This window comes from Onychostoma macrolepis, chromosome 06 (genome assembly GCF_012432095.1).
Source record: "Onychostoma macrolepis isolate SWU-2019 chromosome 06, ASM1243209v1, whole genome shotgun sequence".
Classification (NCBI taxonomy): Eukaryota; Metazoa; Chordata; class Actinopteri; order Cypriniformes; family Cyprinidae; genus Onychostoma; species Onychostoma macrolepis.
Window position 1 is genome coordinate 23,389,133 of NC_081160.1, and position 16,419 is coordinate 23,405,551.

The following is a 16,419-nucleotide window of genomic DNA, read 5'->3' on the forward strand; positions in this document are numbered from 1 at the left end:
TGTGATTTTATCAGCTTGGGAACCTAAACAGATGTTTGGATGCTTTTCAGGTGGTTCAGCATGATCCCTGCAGAGGCGGAGCCGGCTACTGGAACAGTCTCTTTAGATTCAAACATCTGGCCACCGGCCATTACCTCGCTGCAGAGGTTAGACTGATAATGGAATAAGACCTGGAATAAGAGTTCACACACAAACGCACATGCAAATACATCAGAGTGTGTCTATTTAGAGAGCTTGATGTTAGCAAGAGCAGAGAACGTGATTTTATCTAATTGTTCTCACCTTATTGTGATCAGGTAAATCCAGACTATGAAGAAGAATGCCTGGAGACCCGTTCCTCTGTGAGTGTGTGTTTGAGAGGGCGTGTGGCTGTGTGTCTGCGTTTTTATCTGAGCTTATTCTGAATTCATAGTGTGAGCCATTTGAGGGTCTCTTTACCTTGTTGCTCTCGTTTCAACACACATTAGTTTAGCCAAAGCAGACTGTCATCTTGACTGAGCCTTTGATCAGTTGTTTCTCTCGCAGCTGGATTCAGAGCAGGAAGTGATCCGAGCACGTGCACGCAACCCTCAGGACAAGGTTATATACACGCTGGTGTCCGTTCCTGACGGCAATGACATATCGTCGATCTTTGAGCTGGACCCCACTACCCTGAGAGGAGGAGACTCGCTTGTGCCAAGGTACAGGGAGATTGTGACTTCTTGTGACATCTGATTAAATACATATATATTAACCATGCTGTATTTTGGATTGTGCTTGTCAGAAACTCATATGTGAGGCTCAGGCATCTCTGCACCAATACATGGGTTCACAGCACCAACCAGCCAATAGATAAAGAGGAAGAGAAACCGGTCATGCTCAGAGTGAGTGAGTTTCTGTCTGAGTATGACTGTAGCTTTGGTTTATGGATCATCTGAAGTGTGTCTCCTCTACTCTATATTTGTGTCTCAGATAGGAACGTCTCCTCTGAAGGAAGATAAAGAGGCTTTTGCTATAGTGCCAGTTTCTCCAGCTGAGGTTCGCGATCTGGATTTTGCTAATGATGCTAGTAAAGTCTTAGCTTCCATTGCAGCCAAACTGGAGAAGGGCACCATTACCCAGAATGAGAGGAGGTAGAGGTTACATCCATCCATCTATCCATCTGTCTGTCCTTCCATGTATCCATCCAGCCATCCATTTGTTTGTCTGGCTCTCTATCTTTTCTTCAGTCATCCAGACACCCATTATGACCCATCTGTCTGTCTGCCCTTCTATCATCTAATCACCATTTTTCATCTGTTTTTTATTAATCCATCCATTATCTCTCCATCCATCCATCATCTATCTGTCCTTTTTCATTCCTTCCTTCAACTATTTTTATTCTTTCCATCCATCTATTCATCTCTGTCTATTTGACTATTTTGCTTCAACCATCCAGTCATCAATTTATTCATCCATCTACCTGTCTTCCTTTCATTTTTTCTTTTAAACTATTTATTCATCTCTTAATTCATCCGTCCATTTGACCATTTTCCATTAATTCATCATCCGTCTATCCATTAATTTATCCATCCATCAATCTTTTCATCCATCTATTCATTCATCTGTCCTTCCTTCCTTCAGTTCTTTCTTCTTTCCATCCATCTATCCATTTGTCCACCTATCCTATCCTGTCCTATCACCTGACTCTATTTGTCTATTTGACTGTATTTGTCCATCCTGTCTTCAACCATTTATTCATCTTTTCATTTATCCATCCACTTAACCTTTTTTACATCCATATTCCCGCCTTTCTTTACTTCTTTTGATCTTATTGGTCTTTTCATCCATCCATCCACCCATACATCGCTCCTTTTTCCTATTTTTTCCTTTCTTCCTTCGTCCTTTCATTTACTCATCTGTCCATCTAAAAATCCACCCTGCCTGTCCATCTGACCATCCTTCCATTCCATTCACTACAAGGTCAGTGACAAAGCTGCTGGAGGATCTGGTGTATTTTGTGGTGGACATTCCCAGCAGTGCTCAGGATGTGCTGGAGATCACAGTCAACAAACCTAACAGAGAGCGGCAGAAACTCATGAGAGAGCAGAACATACTCAAACAGGTACTTATATATCATGTCTTAGGTTTGGTTTTAAAACATCTCACTGACATTTAAATGATCTTTTAATTTAATTTATCTTGTGCTGCAATTGACCAGATATTCAAGCTGCTGCAGGCCCCATTCACTGATAGCGGGGATGGCCCTATGTTACGACTGGAAGAGCTTGCAGACCAACGTCATGCACCATTTCGTCACATCTGTCGCCTCTGCTACAGAGTCCTACGTCACTCACAACAGGACTATCGCAAAAATCAGGTGAACTAAACTACTAAAATAAATGCAATGCAAACCATTTGTAACGCACAACCCCTAATACTACATGCACTATGTGCAATATTCTCTCATTCTCTGACTTTTTGTCTCTAGGAGTACATAGCAAAGCAGTTCCGCTTCATGCAGAAGCAGATAGGATATGATGTGCTTGCTGAAGACACTATTACAGCTCTGCTGCACAACAACAGGAAGCTTCTAGAGAAACACATCACTGCAGCTGAGATTGACACCTTCGTCAGTCTGGTCCGCAAGAACAGAGAGCCCAGGTGTGCGAAAATATATCTGCATAAATGTTCTTGGTCATTTACATTTATTCATTTAGCAGACCCTTTCATCTAAAGCAACAAACAAAAGAGAAATGTTAGAATGAAAGTGATTCATCTTAAGTACAAACTAGTACAGAGAGGCTAGTGAGATTAACGGGCAGTAAAATATATGTTTTAAAGTAAGAGTTTAGAAGTAGAGTAGAAGTGTAGTAAGTTGTATCTTGAGATGTTTTTTGATAATTGAATGATTTGACTAAATGTGTAATAGTTTTGTGTCTTATCCTGAATGATTGGATTTTCTTTGTGCATGTTTCTCTAGATTTCTGGATTACCTGTCAGATTTGTGTGTGTCTATGAATAAATCCATCCCTGTCACACAAGAACTCATCTGTAATGCTGTGCTGGACCCAGCCAATGCAGACATCCTCATCGAAACCAAGTACAGCCCCTACGCTGACTATTATTATTACATAGTTAGAGCAATATACAGTACACTACTGTTCAAAAGTTTGAAGTGTGATTTTTTTTTTTTTTTAAATGGTTTTATTTAACAAGGATGCAATTAATTGATTAAAAAGTGACAGTGTATTTTAAATAAATGCTGTTCTTTTGAACTTTCTATTTATCAAAGAATCCTGAATTTTTTTTTTATCATGGGTTCCACCAGCAGCACAAATGTTTTCAACATTTATTAATAATAAGAAATGATTTTTGAGAAGCAAATCAATATATTACAATGATATTTGAAGGATCATGTAACACTGAAGACTGGAGTAATGACTGGTGAGAATTCAGCATTGTATCAAATTATTTCAAATTACATTTGAAAATCTATTACAGTATAAATATAAATAAAAATAAAATAATCAAATAAAAAATAATAACATTTTAAAATGTATATCAAATAAAATTGCTTATTTAAAAAATACAAACATTGAAATATCTTACTGACTACAAAACTTTTAGAACAGTTAAAAAAATATAATATATAATTTATATAATTCAGCAAGCACAGTATCGAACAGGCAGGCAGTGATATGATTGAGAGAAAATCAAAACAGATTCAAGATAGAAATTATGATAAAATGCATGAAGAGTTAAAAACAGTTATCCCATGTCTAGACCTCTGTGAGTATATTACTGAGTGAATGTGTGTGTGTGTGTGTGTGTGTCAGGCTTGTGTTATCACGGTTTGAGGTGGCAGGAACAGTGCTTGGCGAGAGTGCAGAGGAGGAAGAGGAGGATGAGGAGGAGGTATGGTTGTTCTGGAAGGACAGTAGAGGAGAGATGAAGAGTAAGAGCATCAGAGAGCTTGCACAGGACGCCAAAGATGGACACACTGAGGACCTGGAAGTTATCAATTATTACAGGTGTGCACACACACACCCACACTTACATGCAATGCAAGGAAATTGATGCAGAAATGTAATATTAAGATCTCTCTCAGGTATCAGCTGAATTTGTTTGCACGGATGTGTTTGGATCGGCAATACCTGGCCATTAACAAGATATCAGCACAACTGGATGTGGATCTGATCTTGCGCTGCATGTCAGACGAAGACTTGCCCTTTGACCTCAGAGCCTCATTCTGCCGCATGATGCTGCACATGCATGTAGACCGTGACCCTCAGGAGCAGGTTACCCCTGTCAAATATGCTCGGCTGTGGTCTGAAATCCCTTCACAAATTGCCATTGATGAGTAAGTGGTTCACTTTAGAAACAGTGAACAGTTAAAAGCCCTTTTAGTGAGTTGTCTGTTCATTAACCAGTCATTTTTCTGTTTCTGACTAGTTATGATAATGATGGGACATCACGTGATGAAGTGAAGGAGCGCTTCTCTCAGACGATGGAGTTTGTGGAGAATTACCTGCGAGATGTTGTGTGCCAGAGTTTCCCGTTTTCAGACAAGGAGAAAAACAAACTCACTTTTGAGGTGTGTCACCTCATGAAAGTTACATCCTTGCATCTTATTCACTATTGTGTGTACATTAGGTTCATTACAGATTTGACCATATAAAAAAGCATCAGTATTTGTCTGGTACAATTAACAATGCAATGCAAGTTTTGTTTTTTGTTTTTCTTTCAACACTCCATTTCCACTGTCTGTTCTATAGGTGGTGAACCTTGCAAGGAACCTTATCTATTTTGGTTTCTATAACTTCAGTGACCTGTTAAGGTTGACCAAAATCCTGCTGGCCATCCTGGACTGCGTCCATATCAGCACTCCCTTCCCCATCAAGCTACCTGGAGATCGTGGCAAAGGTCAGAAACACCACTAGTTATGGACTCTAAAGCAGTGGTTTTCAAACTTTTTTAAGAGCGACCCTGTTTTTTTTTTTTTTTTAAATTGACATGACCCATATAGATAACGGCATGCTCGTGCGTTGTATACGTGCAGAGGAAAGCACACATATGCGTCATAATACTCTCCACAATGGCGGCACGTTGCGGCAGACGGGATGAGGAGGAGAAGAATTGTTGAATAAAGTAGTTATTTTTGCTTTCTTTACGCACAAAATGTATTCTCATAGCTTCATAAAATTACGGCTGAACCACTGATGTCACATGGACAATTTTACCGATGTCCTTGCTATGTTTCTGGACCTGGCAACATTTCAGTTGTGCTGCTGTCTATGGAGGGCCAGAGAGTTCTCGGGATTTCATAAAAAATATCTTAATTTGTGTTCCAAAAATAAATGAAGGTCTTACAGGTTTGGAACGACATGAGGGTTAGTAAATAATCACAGAACTTTCATTTTTGAGTGAACTATCCCTTTAATTAAGTGTAATTTATGCATTTGTATACAAATCAGTTAATTTTAACCTTCAATTTTATAGTAATGTAGTACCAATTGATTCTCGTGTGTATTTTACCGCATTAGTTTTTTTTTTCCTTGAGAAAATTTGGCATGTACTGTACCTGAAATATATCAAAAATATTAGATATCGAATCGATTCAAATCAGAAATCAAATCGAAACAAGATTTTGAGTCAGAATCAAATCGAATCATGAAACTAGTGTCAAAAATAATAATGAAGGATTAGAAATTGTAATAAGGTAACAATTGCAGGTTACCTCTTTTTACAGTCTGTATTATAAAGTTAATCAGGGTTCAAAAAATAGCTTTCACTTCAAGTAAATACATCAAACTGTTTTGCTGAAAAATTACTTATGGGAAAGTGCTCTCAAGTCTTTTTCTGACCATCTCTATAGGAAGTAATGTGATGCGCTCCATCCATGGGGTGGGAGAGCTGATGACACAGGTGGTGTTGAGGGGTGGGGGATTTCTGCCATCTACCAGCCACAACCCTCCCGACAGAGATGAAGTCAAAGCCCTGAGTGAACCTCAGAAACAAGACATACTGGTGATGGACACCAAACTCAAGATCATTGAGATCCTACAGGTGTTAAAACACATCCTAGTCCATAACTGGATTGTAATGTTCCGTAAAAATCATTGTTTGAGAAATTCATAGCCTGAATGCCCAGAATATGCCAAACTAGTTGTGTATAAGTTCAAAAAAATCTTTAATGACTGTCTAATTTTTTTATGTAGTTCATTCTAAATGTCCGGTTGGACTACAGGATCTCCTGCCTGCTCTGTATTTTTAAAACAGAGTTTGATGAGAGCAACTCTCAAACAGAACCGTCTGTAAACCAGGATTCATCTGCCAGTGTTCAAGGTAAAAAGAGCAAGTGTGTGTTTGTGTCAGTATCAGCTGGTATGGGTAAATGTTGTCTGAATAGCCATTGTCTTTGTTAGGAGCGCTGGACTTTGAGCACATTGAAGAGCAAGCGGAGGGGATTTTTGGAGGGAGGTAAGAAGGTTGTGCTCTTTGATAATTTGTCTAATGTTTGTGTGCCGTATGTGTGTGAATCTGTGTGTGTTTGTGTATCTAGTGAAGAAAACACTCCACTGGATCTTGATGATCACGGTGGCCGGACGTTTCTGAGGGTCTTACTGCATCTGACCATGCATGACTATCCTCCACTGGTGTCACGAGCCCTTCACCTCCTCTTCCGACACTTCAGCCAGCGGCAGGAGGTCTTACAGGCCTTTAAGCAGGTATTCATTCATTCATTCATTCATTCATTCATTCATCCATTCATTCATCCATTCATTCATACTTGTCGGTATTCAGTTTTACACAGTATTTTTTTGTTTTGTAGTAGTTTTTGTCTTTTGACCAAAAAAATTGTCGGTCCCATTTTATATTAGGTGCCCTTAACTACTATGTACTTACATTTAAATTAATCATTTGATACAATGCTTTTATTGTGTACATACATGTTTTTACATTGTACTTATATTTTAAAAATACCTGCATGTAATTACATTTATAATTACACTGTTGACCCATCCCTTGCACCTTAACCCACCCTTAAACCCTTGCCCGTATCACACCTCAACAGCAGCAAAAGTCTTTTGTAATACAATATGAACTCAATAAGTACATTGTATTTATTTTTTAATGTAAGCGCATAGTAGTTTTAGCCAGTTTTACTCAAATGGCATGTAATTTTAGTCCATTAAAATAGCATTTTATTTAAAATTAAATTATATTATTAATCTAATTTAGATTGTGTTTGGTTTATTGTGATTAATTATTTTAAAATTTTTATAATTGTATTAATTGAAAAAAATATTTATATATTTGTAATCATTTTAATTAATTGTCTAATTGATGACAAAATAAAAGCGTTTGTGAACAAACTTTTTAATGAATGAATGAGGCATTTATATAGTGCTTTACTATGTACTACTGTGTTTTACAATCATATCGGGGGTCTCTCCTCACCAGTGTGCAGCATCTACTTGGATGATGCGATATTGAGTAATAATTTATTTGAGTTTAACACTTGTGTTCATATACTCATGTATTTATGAATCTTTTACCATATATTTTATATCATATATTTGTTTTGTTTTTTAAATATATTTTTGTACTTGTATAGTGCCATGTTCACATACTCCTCTTTCCATTAATAGTAAATGGCATTTTATTTATTTTAGGTTCAGCTCCTGGTGACCAGTCAGGATGTGGAAAATTACAAGCAGATCAAGTCAGATTTGGACCAGCTGAGGTCTATAGTAGAGAAATCAGAGCTGTGGGTCTATAAGAGACAGGGGTCAGACTCAGGGCTGGACGCTGGAGAAGTTGCCAATGAAGCGCACCACAAGGTTTGAATGCGCTCTTTTTATTATTTGTCCATAATTAACTTTAAAAAAAACCTCTGAAACGCTAAGAAGCAACATAATCACTCTTTTCAGAAATCTAGTGTATTTTATTATGATTGGATATTGAATATTATATTATTATGATGTATTTTTCTGCTCTAACAGGGTGTCATCAATTCAAGTAGATCAGACAAACCCAAAGTGGAGAGTACCAGCAGCTCAAACTACAGAGTCGTGAAGGAGGTGGAGTGTGTTTTTGTTTTATGGAGTTTGTAGGTTTTGACAAGCAAGTAGGATGTATATTTGTGATTATATTTGTGTTTGTAGATCCTTCTGAGGTTGAGCAAATTGTGTGTTTTGGAGGGCATCTCTGGCAAGAAGAATAAGAAACAGCAGCAGCGGCTCCTCAGGAACATGGGAGCTCACAGTGTGGTCCTGGAACTGTTGCAGATCCCTTATGAGAAGGTGTGTGTGAGCCTTTGCGTAACTGAAAAGGTTAGTGTTCATCACTGATTTATGTGTCTACTTGTGTGTTTCTTACATTTTAGGGGGAGGACATTCAGATGCAAGAGATTATGACTTTAGCTCATCAGTTCCTTCAGAACTTTTGTGCTGGAAATCAACAGAACCAGGCACTTCTACACAAACACATTAACCTGTTCCTCAACCCTGGGGTGAGAGCATCAATACATAAGCACACATTTTTATCTGTGCATTCCAGCTGTTTATTGTAAAATCCTCTGTCCCTGGCTTTCTGTTTTCAGATTCTAGAGGCAGTGACCATGCAGCATATTTTCATGAATAATTTCCAGTTGTGTAGCGAGATTAACGAGCGGGTAGTGCAGCACTTTGTGCACTGCATTGAGACTCATGGACGCAGTGTCCACTACCTCAAGTTCCTCCAGACCATCGTCAAGGCTGAGAACAAGTTTATCAAGAAATGCCAAGACATTGTCATGGCTGAGGTCTGTAGGCCAGACAAACAATTAGTGTATTTAACTACAAGCTACTTTTCTGCCCTATTTTCTTCAGACTAGTGAAGACGGTTTCTATTGATTTTATTTGTGTGTATTTAGTTGGTGACAGCGGGTGAGGATGTGCTGGTGTTCTATAATGACCGGGCATCTTTTCAATCATTGGTTCAAATGATGCGCCTTGAGAGGGAGCGAATTGATGAGAGCAGTGCACTCAGGTATAGAGGTTTATTATAGGCCCTGTCTCCACTCTATTAATACTTTTACATGTAAACGCTATTTTAACAATGCAAATGCTACAAAAATACAAATAGAATATAATAAACTGTAAAATAAAGTAATATAAATAATTAGCATTTTATGTAGTAAAATTATATTATTCAATATATATAATTACATTATATATATATTTCTTATATGTGTCATTATATGTTATATTACACTGAGGTGGAAGTAGCATTTGTCATTTATGTTTTACAAAATCATACAAAGTTTGTTAGTGTATGTTCTTTGAGCTTTTTCCTGTTAAATGTTTGCCATTATAGGAATTAGATTTGGTTTCACTGACTCTTGCAGGTATCATATTCACTTAGTGGAACTGCTGGCTGTGTGCACTGAAGGGAAGAACGTCTACACTGAGATCAAATGCAACTCTCTGCTCCCCCTCGATGATATTGTACGTGTGGTCACTCACGAGGACTGCATACCTGAGGTGTGTGCGCCAAGGGAATATGTGTAAAATACTTTTAGATTTACTTTTTGTTAAAAAGTCATTGTATGCAATGTGAATATAATACTTCATATGTAGGTGAAGATGGCCTATGTGAACTTCCTGAATCACTGCTATGTGGATACAGAGGTTGAGATGAAGGAGATCTACACCAGCAATCACATGTGGAAACTTTTTGATGATTTCCTGGTGGATATCTGCAGAGTAAGACAAAACAAACTCACAGACATACTTACCATATGGTATTGATGTTCAGACATTCAGCATGGCTTCCTGTAGGTGTGCAATAACACGAGTGACCGTAAGCACGCTGACACAGTTCTGGAGCGCTACGTTACTGAGACCATCATGAGCATCGTCACCACCTTTTTCAGCTCACCGTTCTCAGACCAGAGCACTAGCTTGCAGGTAACATGCACCTCAGCATCATTCAGAGTGACCATCTGTAGATGTGACATCTTTCTCTCTCTATCTCTGTCTCAGACCCGGCAGCCAGTGTTTGTGCAGCTGCTGCAGGGAGTTTTCCGTGTGTATCACTGCAATTGGCTGCTCCCAAGTCAGAAGGGCAATGTGGAAGCTTGCATCAAAGTGCTGAGTGACGTGGGTAAGAGCATCATTTCCACCAGCTGTTTTTAACTTTCATAATATTAGCTTCAGTTATACAATTGTAATGTATAATAACATTATAACCTTAAAATTAGTGATAAAAACGTTTATAGAGAAGTGGTTCTCAACCTTTTTGAATCAAAGTTCACTAGCGGAACCTAACGGAATAGCAAAAAATAAAAAATGTTTCCTTAAAGATTTCAGTAAGAAATTTGTATGTATCAAAGCTCCTTGCTAGTTTTTCATGTATAAATGCATAACCCTGAACGTATGTGCCTTTATTATTGTGCAGCCAAAGGCAGAGCCATAGCCATTCCTGTGGATCTGGACTGTCAGGTAAATAATCTGTTCATGAAGTCCAACAACATAGTGCAGAAAACAGCCCTCAGCTGGAGACAGTCCGTCCGTAATGCCACACGAAGAGATTCTGTTATGACCACCTCCCGAGACTACCGCAACATTATTGAAAGACTCCAGGTAAGTGATATTGCATCTGTTTGTAAAACCTAATGAGCTGCCTACAGAAACAGCATAATTTTAACCAAATTTAAGGCAGTATCGCATGTATCTTAAATGGAGAATTCAGCTCCAGAATGCATTGCAGTGAGGTAATTGATCAAGAAGCCAGTGTTGCACTAGCAAGGTTTTGATAAATGACGATTGTAATCAAGGTAAAGACGATTATAGTGACATACAGCAGTCTTGACTCGTGCATTAGGTGCGAGCGTGTCCGTTATTATTGATGTGCAAACAAACGTGTATGTGCGCTCTTGACACATCTAAAACATCGTATTTCTGCTTGAACACAGTTCAGTAAATTCACACTGCTGTCAAAATGAATGTACAGCGAGTGTTTTATAACGGATGCTCGCCGAAGAAGTGTGTTTAGGAGAAGTTTGTGAGGATCAGTGGTGTTTATGTACATATGGGTATCAGACGCTCCAAAAAGCTTGTTCTGACAGAGGACCTGGCTGTTGACTGATGACATCGAGCCGCCTTCAGATCGCTGAGTTTGCACACATGCAGAATGGTTTCATTTTTCATTTGTATTTTGGTGTGTTTAGTGATTCTGAATAGATCCGTATAGTGGATATATGAAGTCCTTTGGCATCTCCTGTGGTCTTTTTTGGTATGGCAGGTTGACTTGTGCTTATTTGTTAAAGTTACTGTATAATAATCTAGCTTCACATACTTTTAAGTACTTTTAAAGAATATCTGCAGTGACATTCTTGCTAAGTATTTTTGCAAATATAGAACATTATGTTTAAGTCTATCTTGAAATTGTTTAGTTTAAAAGTAATTACATGGAATTAAAAGGAACTAACACTAGAATACAATTTTATTTTTTTTAATAGAAAAGGTTGGGGGTTGGGATGGGGGGGCTTGAAGTATTGACTCGGAGAGGAGGGGGGCCTTGAAGTACAAAAAGGTTGAGAACCACTGCTCTAGAATGATGCTGCCTAGGTAGGCAGCGAGGCAGCTCACTAGGTTTCATTAGAGAGCTGATGTCATGTCAGTGATCACCCATGTTTTTTCTTATAGTTCCTATCATTAAACCTGCATTTTGCCTCAGTGCCTTACTTTGTTAGGGTGTGTGATAAATGTGTGCTTTTGCATGTGTTTGTGTGTGTGTCTGTAGGATATAGTATCTGCACTGGAAGAGCGGTTGAGGCCTCTGGTTCAGGCTGAGCTGTCTGTATTGGTGGATGTTCTCCATCGTCCAGAACTGCTGTTCCCAGAGCACACTGAAGCCCATCGCAAGTGTGAGAGTGGAGGCTTCATCTGCAAGTATGATGAACTCTTATTGTCCCTGCAGTATCTTCAATATAATAATATATAGAACACCATAATAAAATATAGTATTACTTAATTATAGCTTAATACTTATTTATGATACAATATTATGCTGTCATTGCTTATATGTTTAAATTACACTAGCATATTTTATCTGCTTTTTGTACAGATTGATAAAACATACCAAGCAACTTCTAGAGGAAAATGAGGAGAGGCTTTGTATCAAAGTTCTGCAGACACTCAGAGAAATGATGACCAAAGACAGAGGATATGGAGAAAAGGTATTTACCACAAAACCATTAATAAAAGGACTAACGGAAGTGTTTCAGCTGTGCTTACAAAAAAAAAGGTAGAATACAGATGTGATAAAGTTGCGGAGAGGTTGATGGTAGAGGTCTTCTCAGGTCCTAAAATCCGAAATCACTTCTTAACCGAACCCAACGTGCATAAATCATTTTTTTAAAAAGATAAACCCGACCCGAGACAGACCCGATGAAATTAGACCCGCTTCTGCACACAAAAAAGAAAAGCCTTGCATTGACACTCAGCGTAATAAAGTGAGTGGATTTCCTGATGGATCTCTGAGGTTACAAACGTATGTTCCTTTTATATGTGCGTTTCTCAAAAATGAACTTAACATGAATGCACAAGGGAAAGTTTAAAAGAATTCGGGTCTAATCGGGTCCATTTGGGAAAAGCACATTTATTTTAATTACCCGAGACCCAAGGCTGCTAATACCGATTCCGACCCGTGTCCGAGGCACTCGTAGAAGTTTTGGACCCGAACCCGCTCGGGTCTTGGGTCGGGTCTCGGGTTTTCGGATCCAAGTGGACCCGTGAAGACCTCTAGTTGATGGTATTGTCCTCTACACAAACTGTCTTCATTTGTAGTGTCTGCATGTGTGACCTCAAATCACAAATGTAATTTGTGTAAGAGCACCTTTGCTTAAGTTTGAGCTGATCATATTTCCTCTGTTATGTCTTCTTGTTAACGCTCATATCACTAATAGTTACTGGCTTATTTTGAAGTATGTATACTCTTTTATTAACCCCGTCCTTCACTCCTCTTTTTCAGCTACTGGGATTTGATGATGAGATGGATGTCACTGAGGTTGTCCTCTTTTTGTCATTCATCCCATCTTCCCCTTGTTTATTTATCTTCTTTTTTTTTCTCTACTTTCTTTTTCCATCCTTGAGTATCGGAATAGGAAATTTTACCTAAGTACACATATTTTATTAGATGTGGTGTAGATGTTGATCTGTTGTGGTTTTGTGTTTCCCCTAAAACAACTTGTTACCACTAAAAAGTAGCAAATCATGATTTGGCCAAACTGTGATGAGAAAGAAAAATGTACTTATAAGGCACAAGCCATTCAAGGTGTATGCCCTAATTTAAAGTCCTGTTTCAATAAGAAATACACAAGAAATTGTGTTCTTCAAAGCATTTTGTGGTGCTTTAATCATGCTTCTAATACAGTATGAGGTTATAGTAACATTAAAGATTGTTCTGAAAGATTTAGAAACAGTCTTTTGATTGTATCTTAATATTTACAAACCATTTCGGTAATAACTGAATATTTGGGCAGTTTGGATATTAACTGCTATGTTACAGACCTTTTATTCTGACCATTACATTCTCATCTTGTATTTAATCTGTTCACTTTTCTACTCTGTTTTACATTCTTTTCTGTTTAATCCTATTGCCTATAAGGATTCACTTACATAACTCACTTTCAGAGCATTACTAACTGGTTACTAACTGGTTTACTATAAGCTAAATGCATAATTGTAGTAATTTGTTTTGTCCACTGATGTTATTGTAACACCAAGCATGCTGCTTAGATAGAGCTGGGGATTATTGCATGATGATACTCTACTAACTCTGTGTCAGTGTTCTGTTGTCCACTCTGCTCACTCACTCAGGTGGTGGATTTGAGTCTGCCACCAAAACAGCTGGAAGATCGAAGGAGGGTAGGTCACTAACTTCACCTAACCCTGCTCTCCAACCACATATCTGTACCTCTCAGCTGCCCTGGTTCAACTATAACTATTCCTTCGATATTTAGTCCCATTTATGATATATATTGTTCCAAAGAATACTGCTTTACAGCCATGCGTTGAACAAGCCAAAGCAAGAATGGCAAAGAAAAAACTTTCAAAAATAAGATGCACATTGAAACACACACTTTCTCACTCAATACAGGGGGAGGCCCTTCGGCAGCTGCTTGTCAACCGTTACTATGGCTTCAGGAGCGGTGGGCGGAGAGAAAGTCTGACCTCCTTCAGTAACTCCACCCTGGCACCTGTAGGACCAGTCAAGAGCCAGCCAGGTGGGTTAATTTGTCATTGTAGCTTCTTGGAACATTTGTGATGTAATTTAACATTAGTTTTTGTGTGTTTGTATGACCTCAGGGGGTTTGAGCAGGGCTGAGATGTCATTGATGGAGGTGCAGTGCCATCTAGACCGTGAAGGAGCATCTGACCTTGTCATTGATCTTATTATGAATGCTACCAGTGACCGTGTCTTCCACGAAAGCATCCTATTGGCCATTGCACTGTTGGAGGGCGGGAACACCATCATACAGGTCAGAAAGGCCTGTCAGTAAAATGATTAAGCGATAGAATTGAACGTTGTGGTATTAAATTATTCAGTATTCACTACAGTTTAAAAGATGGTGTCAGTAAGACTTTTTTTTTTAAAGAAATTAATATGTTTATTCAACAAGGATGCATTAAACTGATCAGTTACTGTTTTACTGTATTTTTGATTAAATGCGCCTTGGCGTGCAGAGACAAAAACATTCACGCAAAAAAATCATACTGACTCCAAACTTTTGAACAGTTTTGTATTACATTTGAAGTTCTCCATAGAACATATGAACATAATGGTAAAATTTATGCTTGTATTCTTATCTCTTTGCAGCACTCCTTCTTTAAACGGTTAACAGAAGACAAAAATTCCGAAAAGTTTTTTAGGGTGTTTTATGATAGAATGAAAGCTGCTCAGTTGGAGATCAAAGCCACGGTTACCGTCAACACCAGTGACTTGGGCAACAAGCGGCGTGATGACAACACTCTAGACAAAGATACCCCACAACGCCGGAGAGGTTGGGGTTGTCAGTAGTTTATTTCTCATCCTACGCTATCTTTCTTTACAATAAATACCACTTGGTTTGATATTTTGTTTTCTGATGCAATGATATTCTTTGTTTCAAAGAATTTCAAGTCCAAATACTTGTTGAGAGCACTGCATAATGTTATCTAGTTTGATATATAATTTTACAAGATATGTCAGATTATAAATAAGAAATCATCCTTTTCTTCCACTCCAGAAAAAAATTCAGGTGTCGTGGTGACTGATGATACCCGTGAGCAGCTGCTGGAGGCATCTGCTGTGACTAAGAAAGCCTATGGTTCGTATCGACGAGATGCTGATCCTGAGGAGGTTTATGGCACTACTGATGGAGACAAAGGGGGTGGAGATAAAGGAACAGAGCAGGGCGAGATGAGCCCTGTCATTCTCATCATGCAACCTATCCTGCGCTTCTTACAACTTCTGTGTGAGAACCATAATCGAGATCTGCAGGTGTGTGTGTGTGCGTGATTGTCTGCCTCTCCATCTGTCACATTTATTGCTTTTTTTTGTTAATCTAACCGGATTAGAGGTTCACTATCTAACCCCAGCCTGAAGGAAATCAACTGTTTTGGGTTCGATTTTAGATTAGGTCTCAAACTTTGACAGTATCAGTATTGTGTTGTTTCATAGGGTCTGGACTGGTTTTATACATCATGTATGTTTAGAACTTTCTCTTTTTTTTTTCTCCTGCAGAATTTTCTGCGCTGTCAGAACAACAAAAACAATTATAACCTGGTGTGTGAAACCCTGCAGTTCCTGGACTGCATCTGTGGAAGTACAACTGGAGGCCTGGGGCTGTTAGGGCTATATATCAACCAGCATAATGTGGCTCTCATTAATCAGACTGTAGAGAGTCTCACTGAATACTGTCAAGGGCCCTGCCATGATAACCAGGCATGTACACGAACACTAACACAAGTTTTTTACCTTTTTTTCCTCTATTTTGCAGTTATAATCTTTCAATCGCTCATAAACATACTTCCCATATTGAGTATGCTCTGTTATGCTTGTTTTTGCAGAATTGCATTGCCACCCATGAGTCTAATGGCATTGACATCATCATTGCATTGATTCTAAATGATATTAATCCGCTGGGCAGAAAGAGAATGGATCTGGTTCTAGAACTAAAGGTACATCACTTGACTCTTAATTGACTAAGTAACAACCTTCTCATTTCATAGTAGCATCAAATCTGACTATGCAAAGTGGTCAGGCCTCAAGTCCTGTAAAGCAGTGGTTCTCAACCTTTTTGGCTTCTGGTACTTCTGCTGTGATGACAAAGTTGGTCATTTTTAAACTTTTTTATTTTATTTACAAAATCTATAATAGGGTTAGAAGTTGATTACCAATGAATTTACATGACTTTTCTTGTCATTT

General features: G+C 38.4%; 1 protein-coding gene across 5 annotated transcripts in view; it reads left to right on the plus strand.

The window, feature by feature from the left end:
* itpr1a (inositol 1,4,5-trisphosphate receptor, type 1a) overlaps positions 1-16,419 on the plus strand; it is a 30,521-nt gene that overhangs the window by 8,362 nt on the left and 5,740 nt on the right. The window contains exons 11-48 of one of the 5 annotated variants that reach the window (XM_058777877.1): positions 51-146; positions 297-341; positions 526-680; positions 764-863; positions 952-1,112; positions 1,942-2,083; positions 2,180-2,338; positions 2,450-2,622; positions 2,942-3,061; positions 3,798-3,992; positions 4,070-4,321; positions 4,414-4,555; positions 4,737-4,884; positions 5,837-6,027; positions 6,180-6,306; positions 6,387-6,441; positions 6,524-6,689; positions 7,638-7,805; positions 7,968-8,045; positions 8,130-8,267; positions 8,351-8,476; positions 8,567-8,767; positions 8,879-8,994; positions 9,353-9,488; positions 9,585-9,710; positions 9,786-9,914; positions 9,990-10,110; positions 10,405-10,589; positions 11,752-11,900; positions 12,076-12,187; positions 12,982-13,017; positions 13,830-13,877; positions 14,110-14,236; positions 14,319-14,491; positions 14,830-15,013; positions 15,239-15,492; positions 15,736-15,936; positions 16,062-16,172. In XM_058777877.1, the coding sequence (XP_058633860.1) occupies positions 51-146; positions 297-341; positions 526-680; positions 764-863; positions 952-1,112; positions 1,942-2,083; positions 2,180-2,338; positions 2,450-2,622; positions 2,942-3,061; positions 3,798-3,992; positions 4,070-4,321; positions 4,414-4,555; positions 4,737-4,884; positions 5,837-6,027; positions 6,180-6,306; positions 6,387-6,441; positions 6,524-6,689; positions 7,638-7,805; positions 7,968-8,045; positions 8,130-8,267; positions 8,351-8,476; positions 8,567-8,767; positions 8,879-8,994; positions 9,353-9,488; positions 9,585-9,710; positions 9,786-9,914; positions 9,990-10,110; positions 10,405-10,589; positions 11,752-11,900; positions 12,076-12,187; positions 12,982-13,017; positions 13,830-13,877; positions 14,110-14,236; positions 14,319-14,491; positions 14,830-15,013; positions 15,239-15,492; positions 15,736-15,936; positions 16,062-16,172 (5,346 nt within the window). Of the gene's footprint in view, positions 1-50; positions 147-296; positions 342-525; positions 681-763; positions 864-951; positions 1,113-1,941; positions 2,084-2,179; positions 2,339-2,449; positions 2,623-2,941; positions 3,062-3,797; positions 3,993-4,069; positions 4,322-4,413; positions 4,556-4,736; positions 4,885-5,836; positions 6,028-6,179; positions 6,307-6,386; positions 6,442-6,523; positions 6,690-7,637; positions 7,806-7,967; positions 8,046-8,129; positions 8,268-8,350; positions 8,477-8,566; positions 8,768-8,878; positions 8,995-9,352; positions 9,489-9,584; positions 9,711-9,785; positions 10,111-10,404; positions 10,590-11,751; positions 11,901-12,075; positions 12,188-12,981; positions 13,018-13,829; positions 13,878-14,109; positions 14,237-14,318; positions 14,492-14,829; positions 15,014-15,238; positions 15,493-15,735; positions 15,937-16,061; positions 16,173-16,419 lie in introns of all 5 variants that reach the window. The other 4 variants (XM_058777876.1, XM_058777880.1, XM_058777879.1 and 1 more) reach the window with 4 other exon arrangements.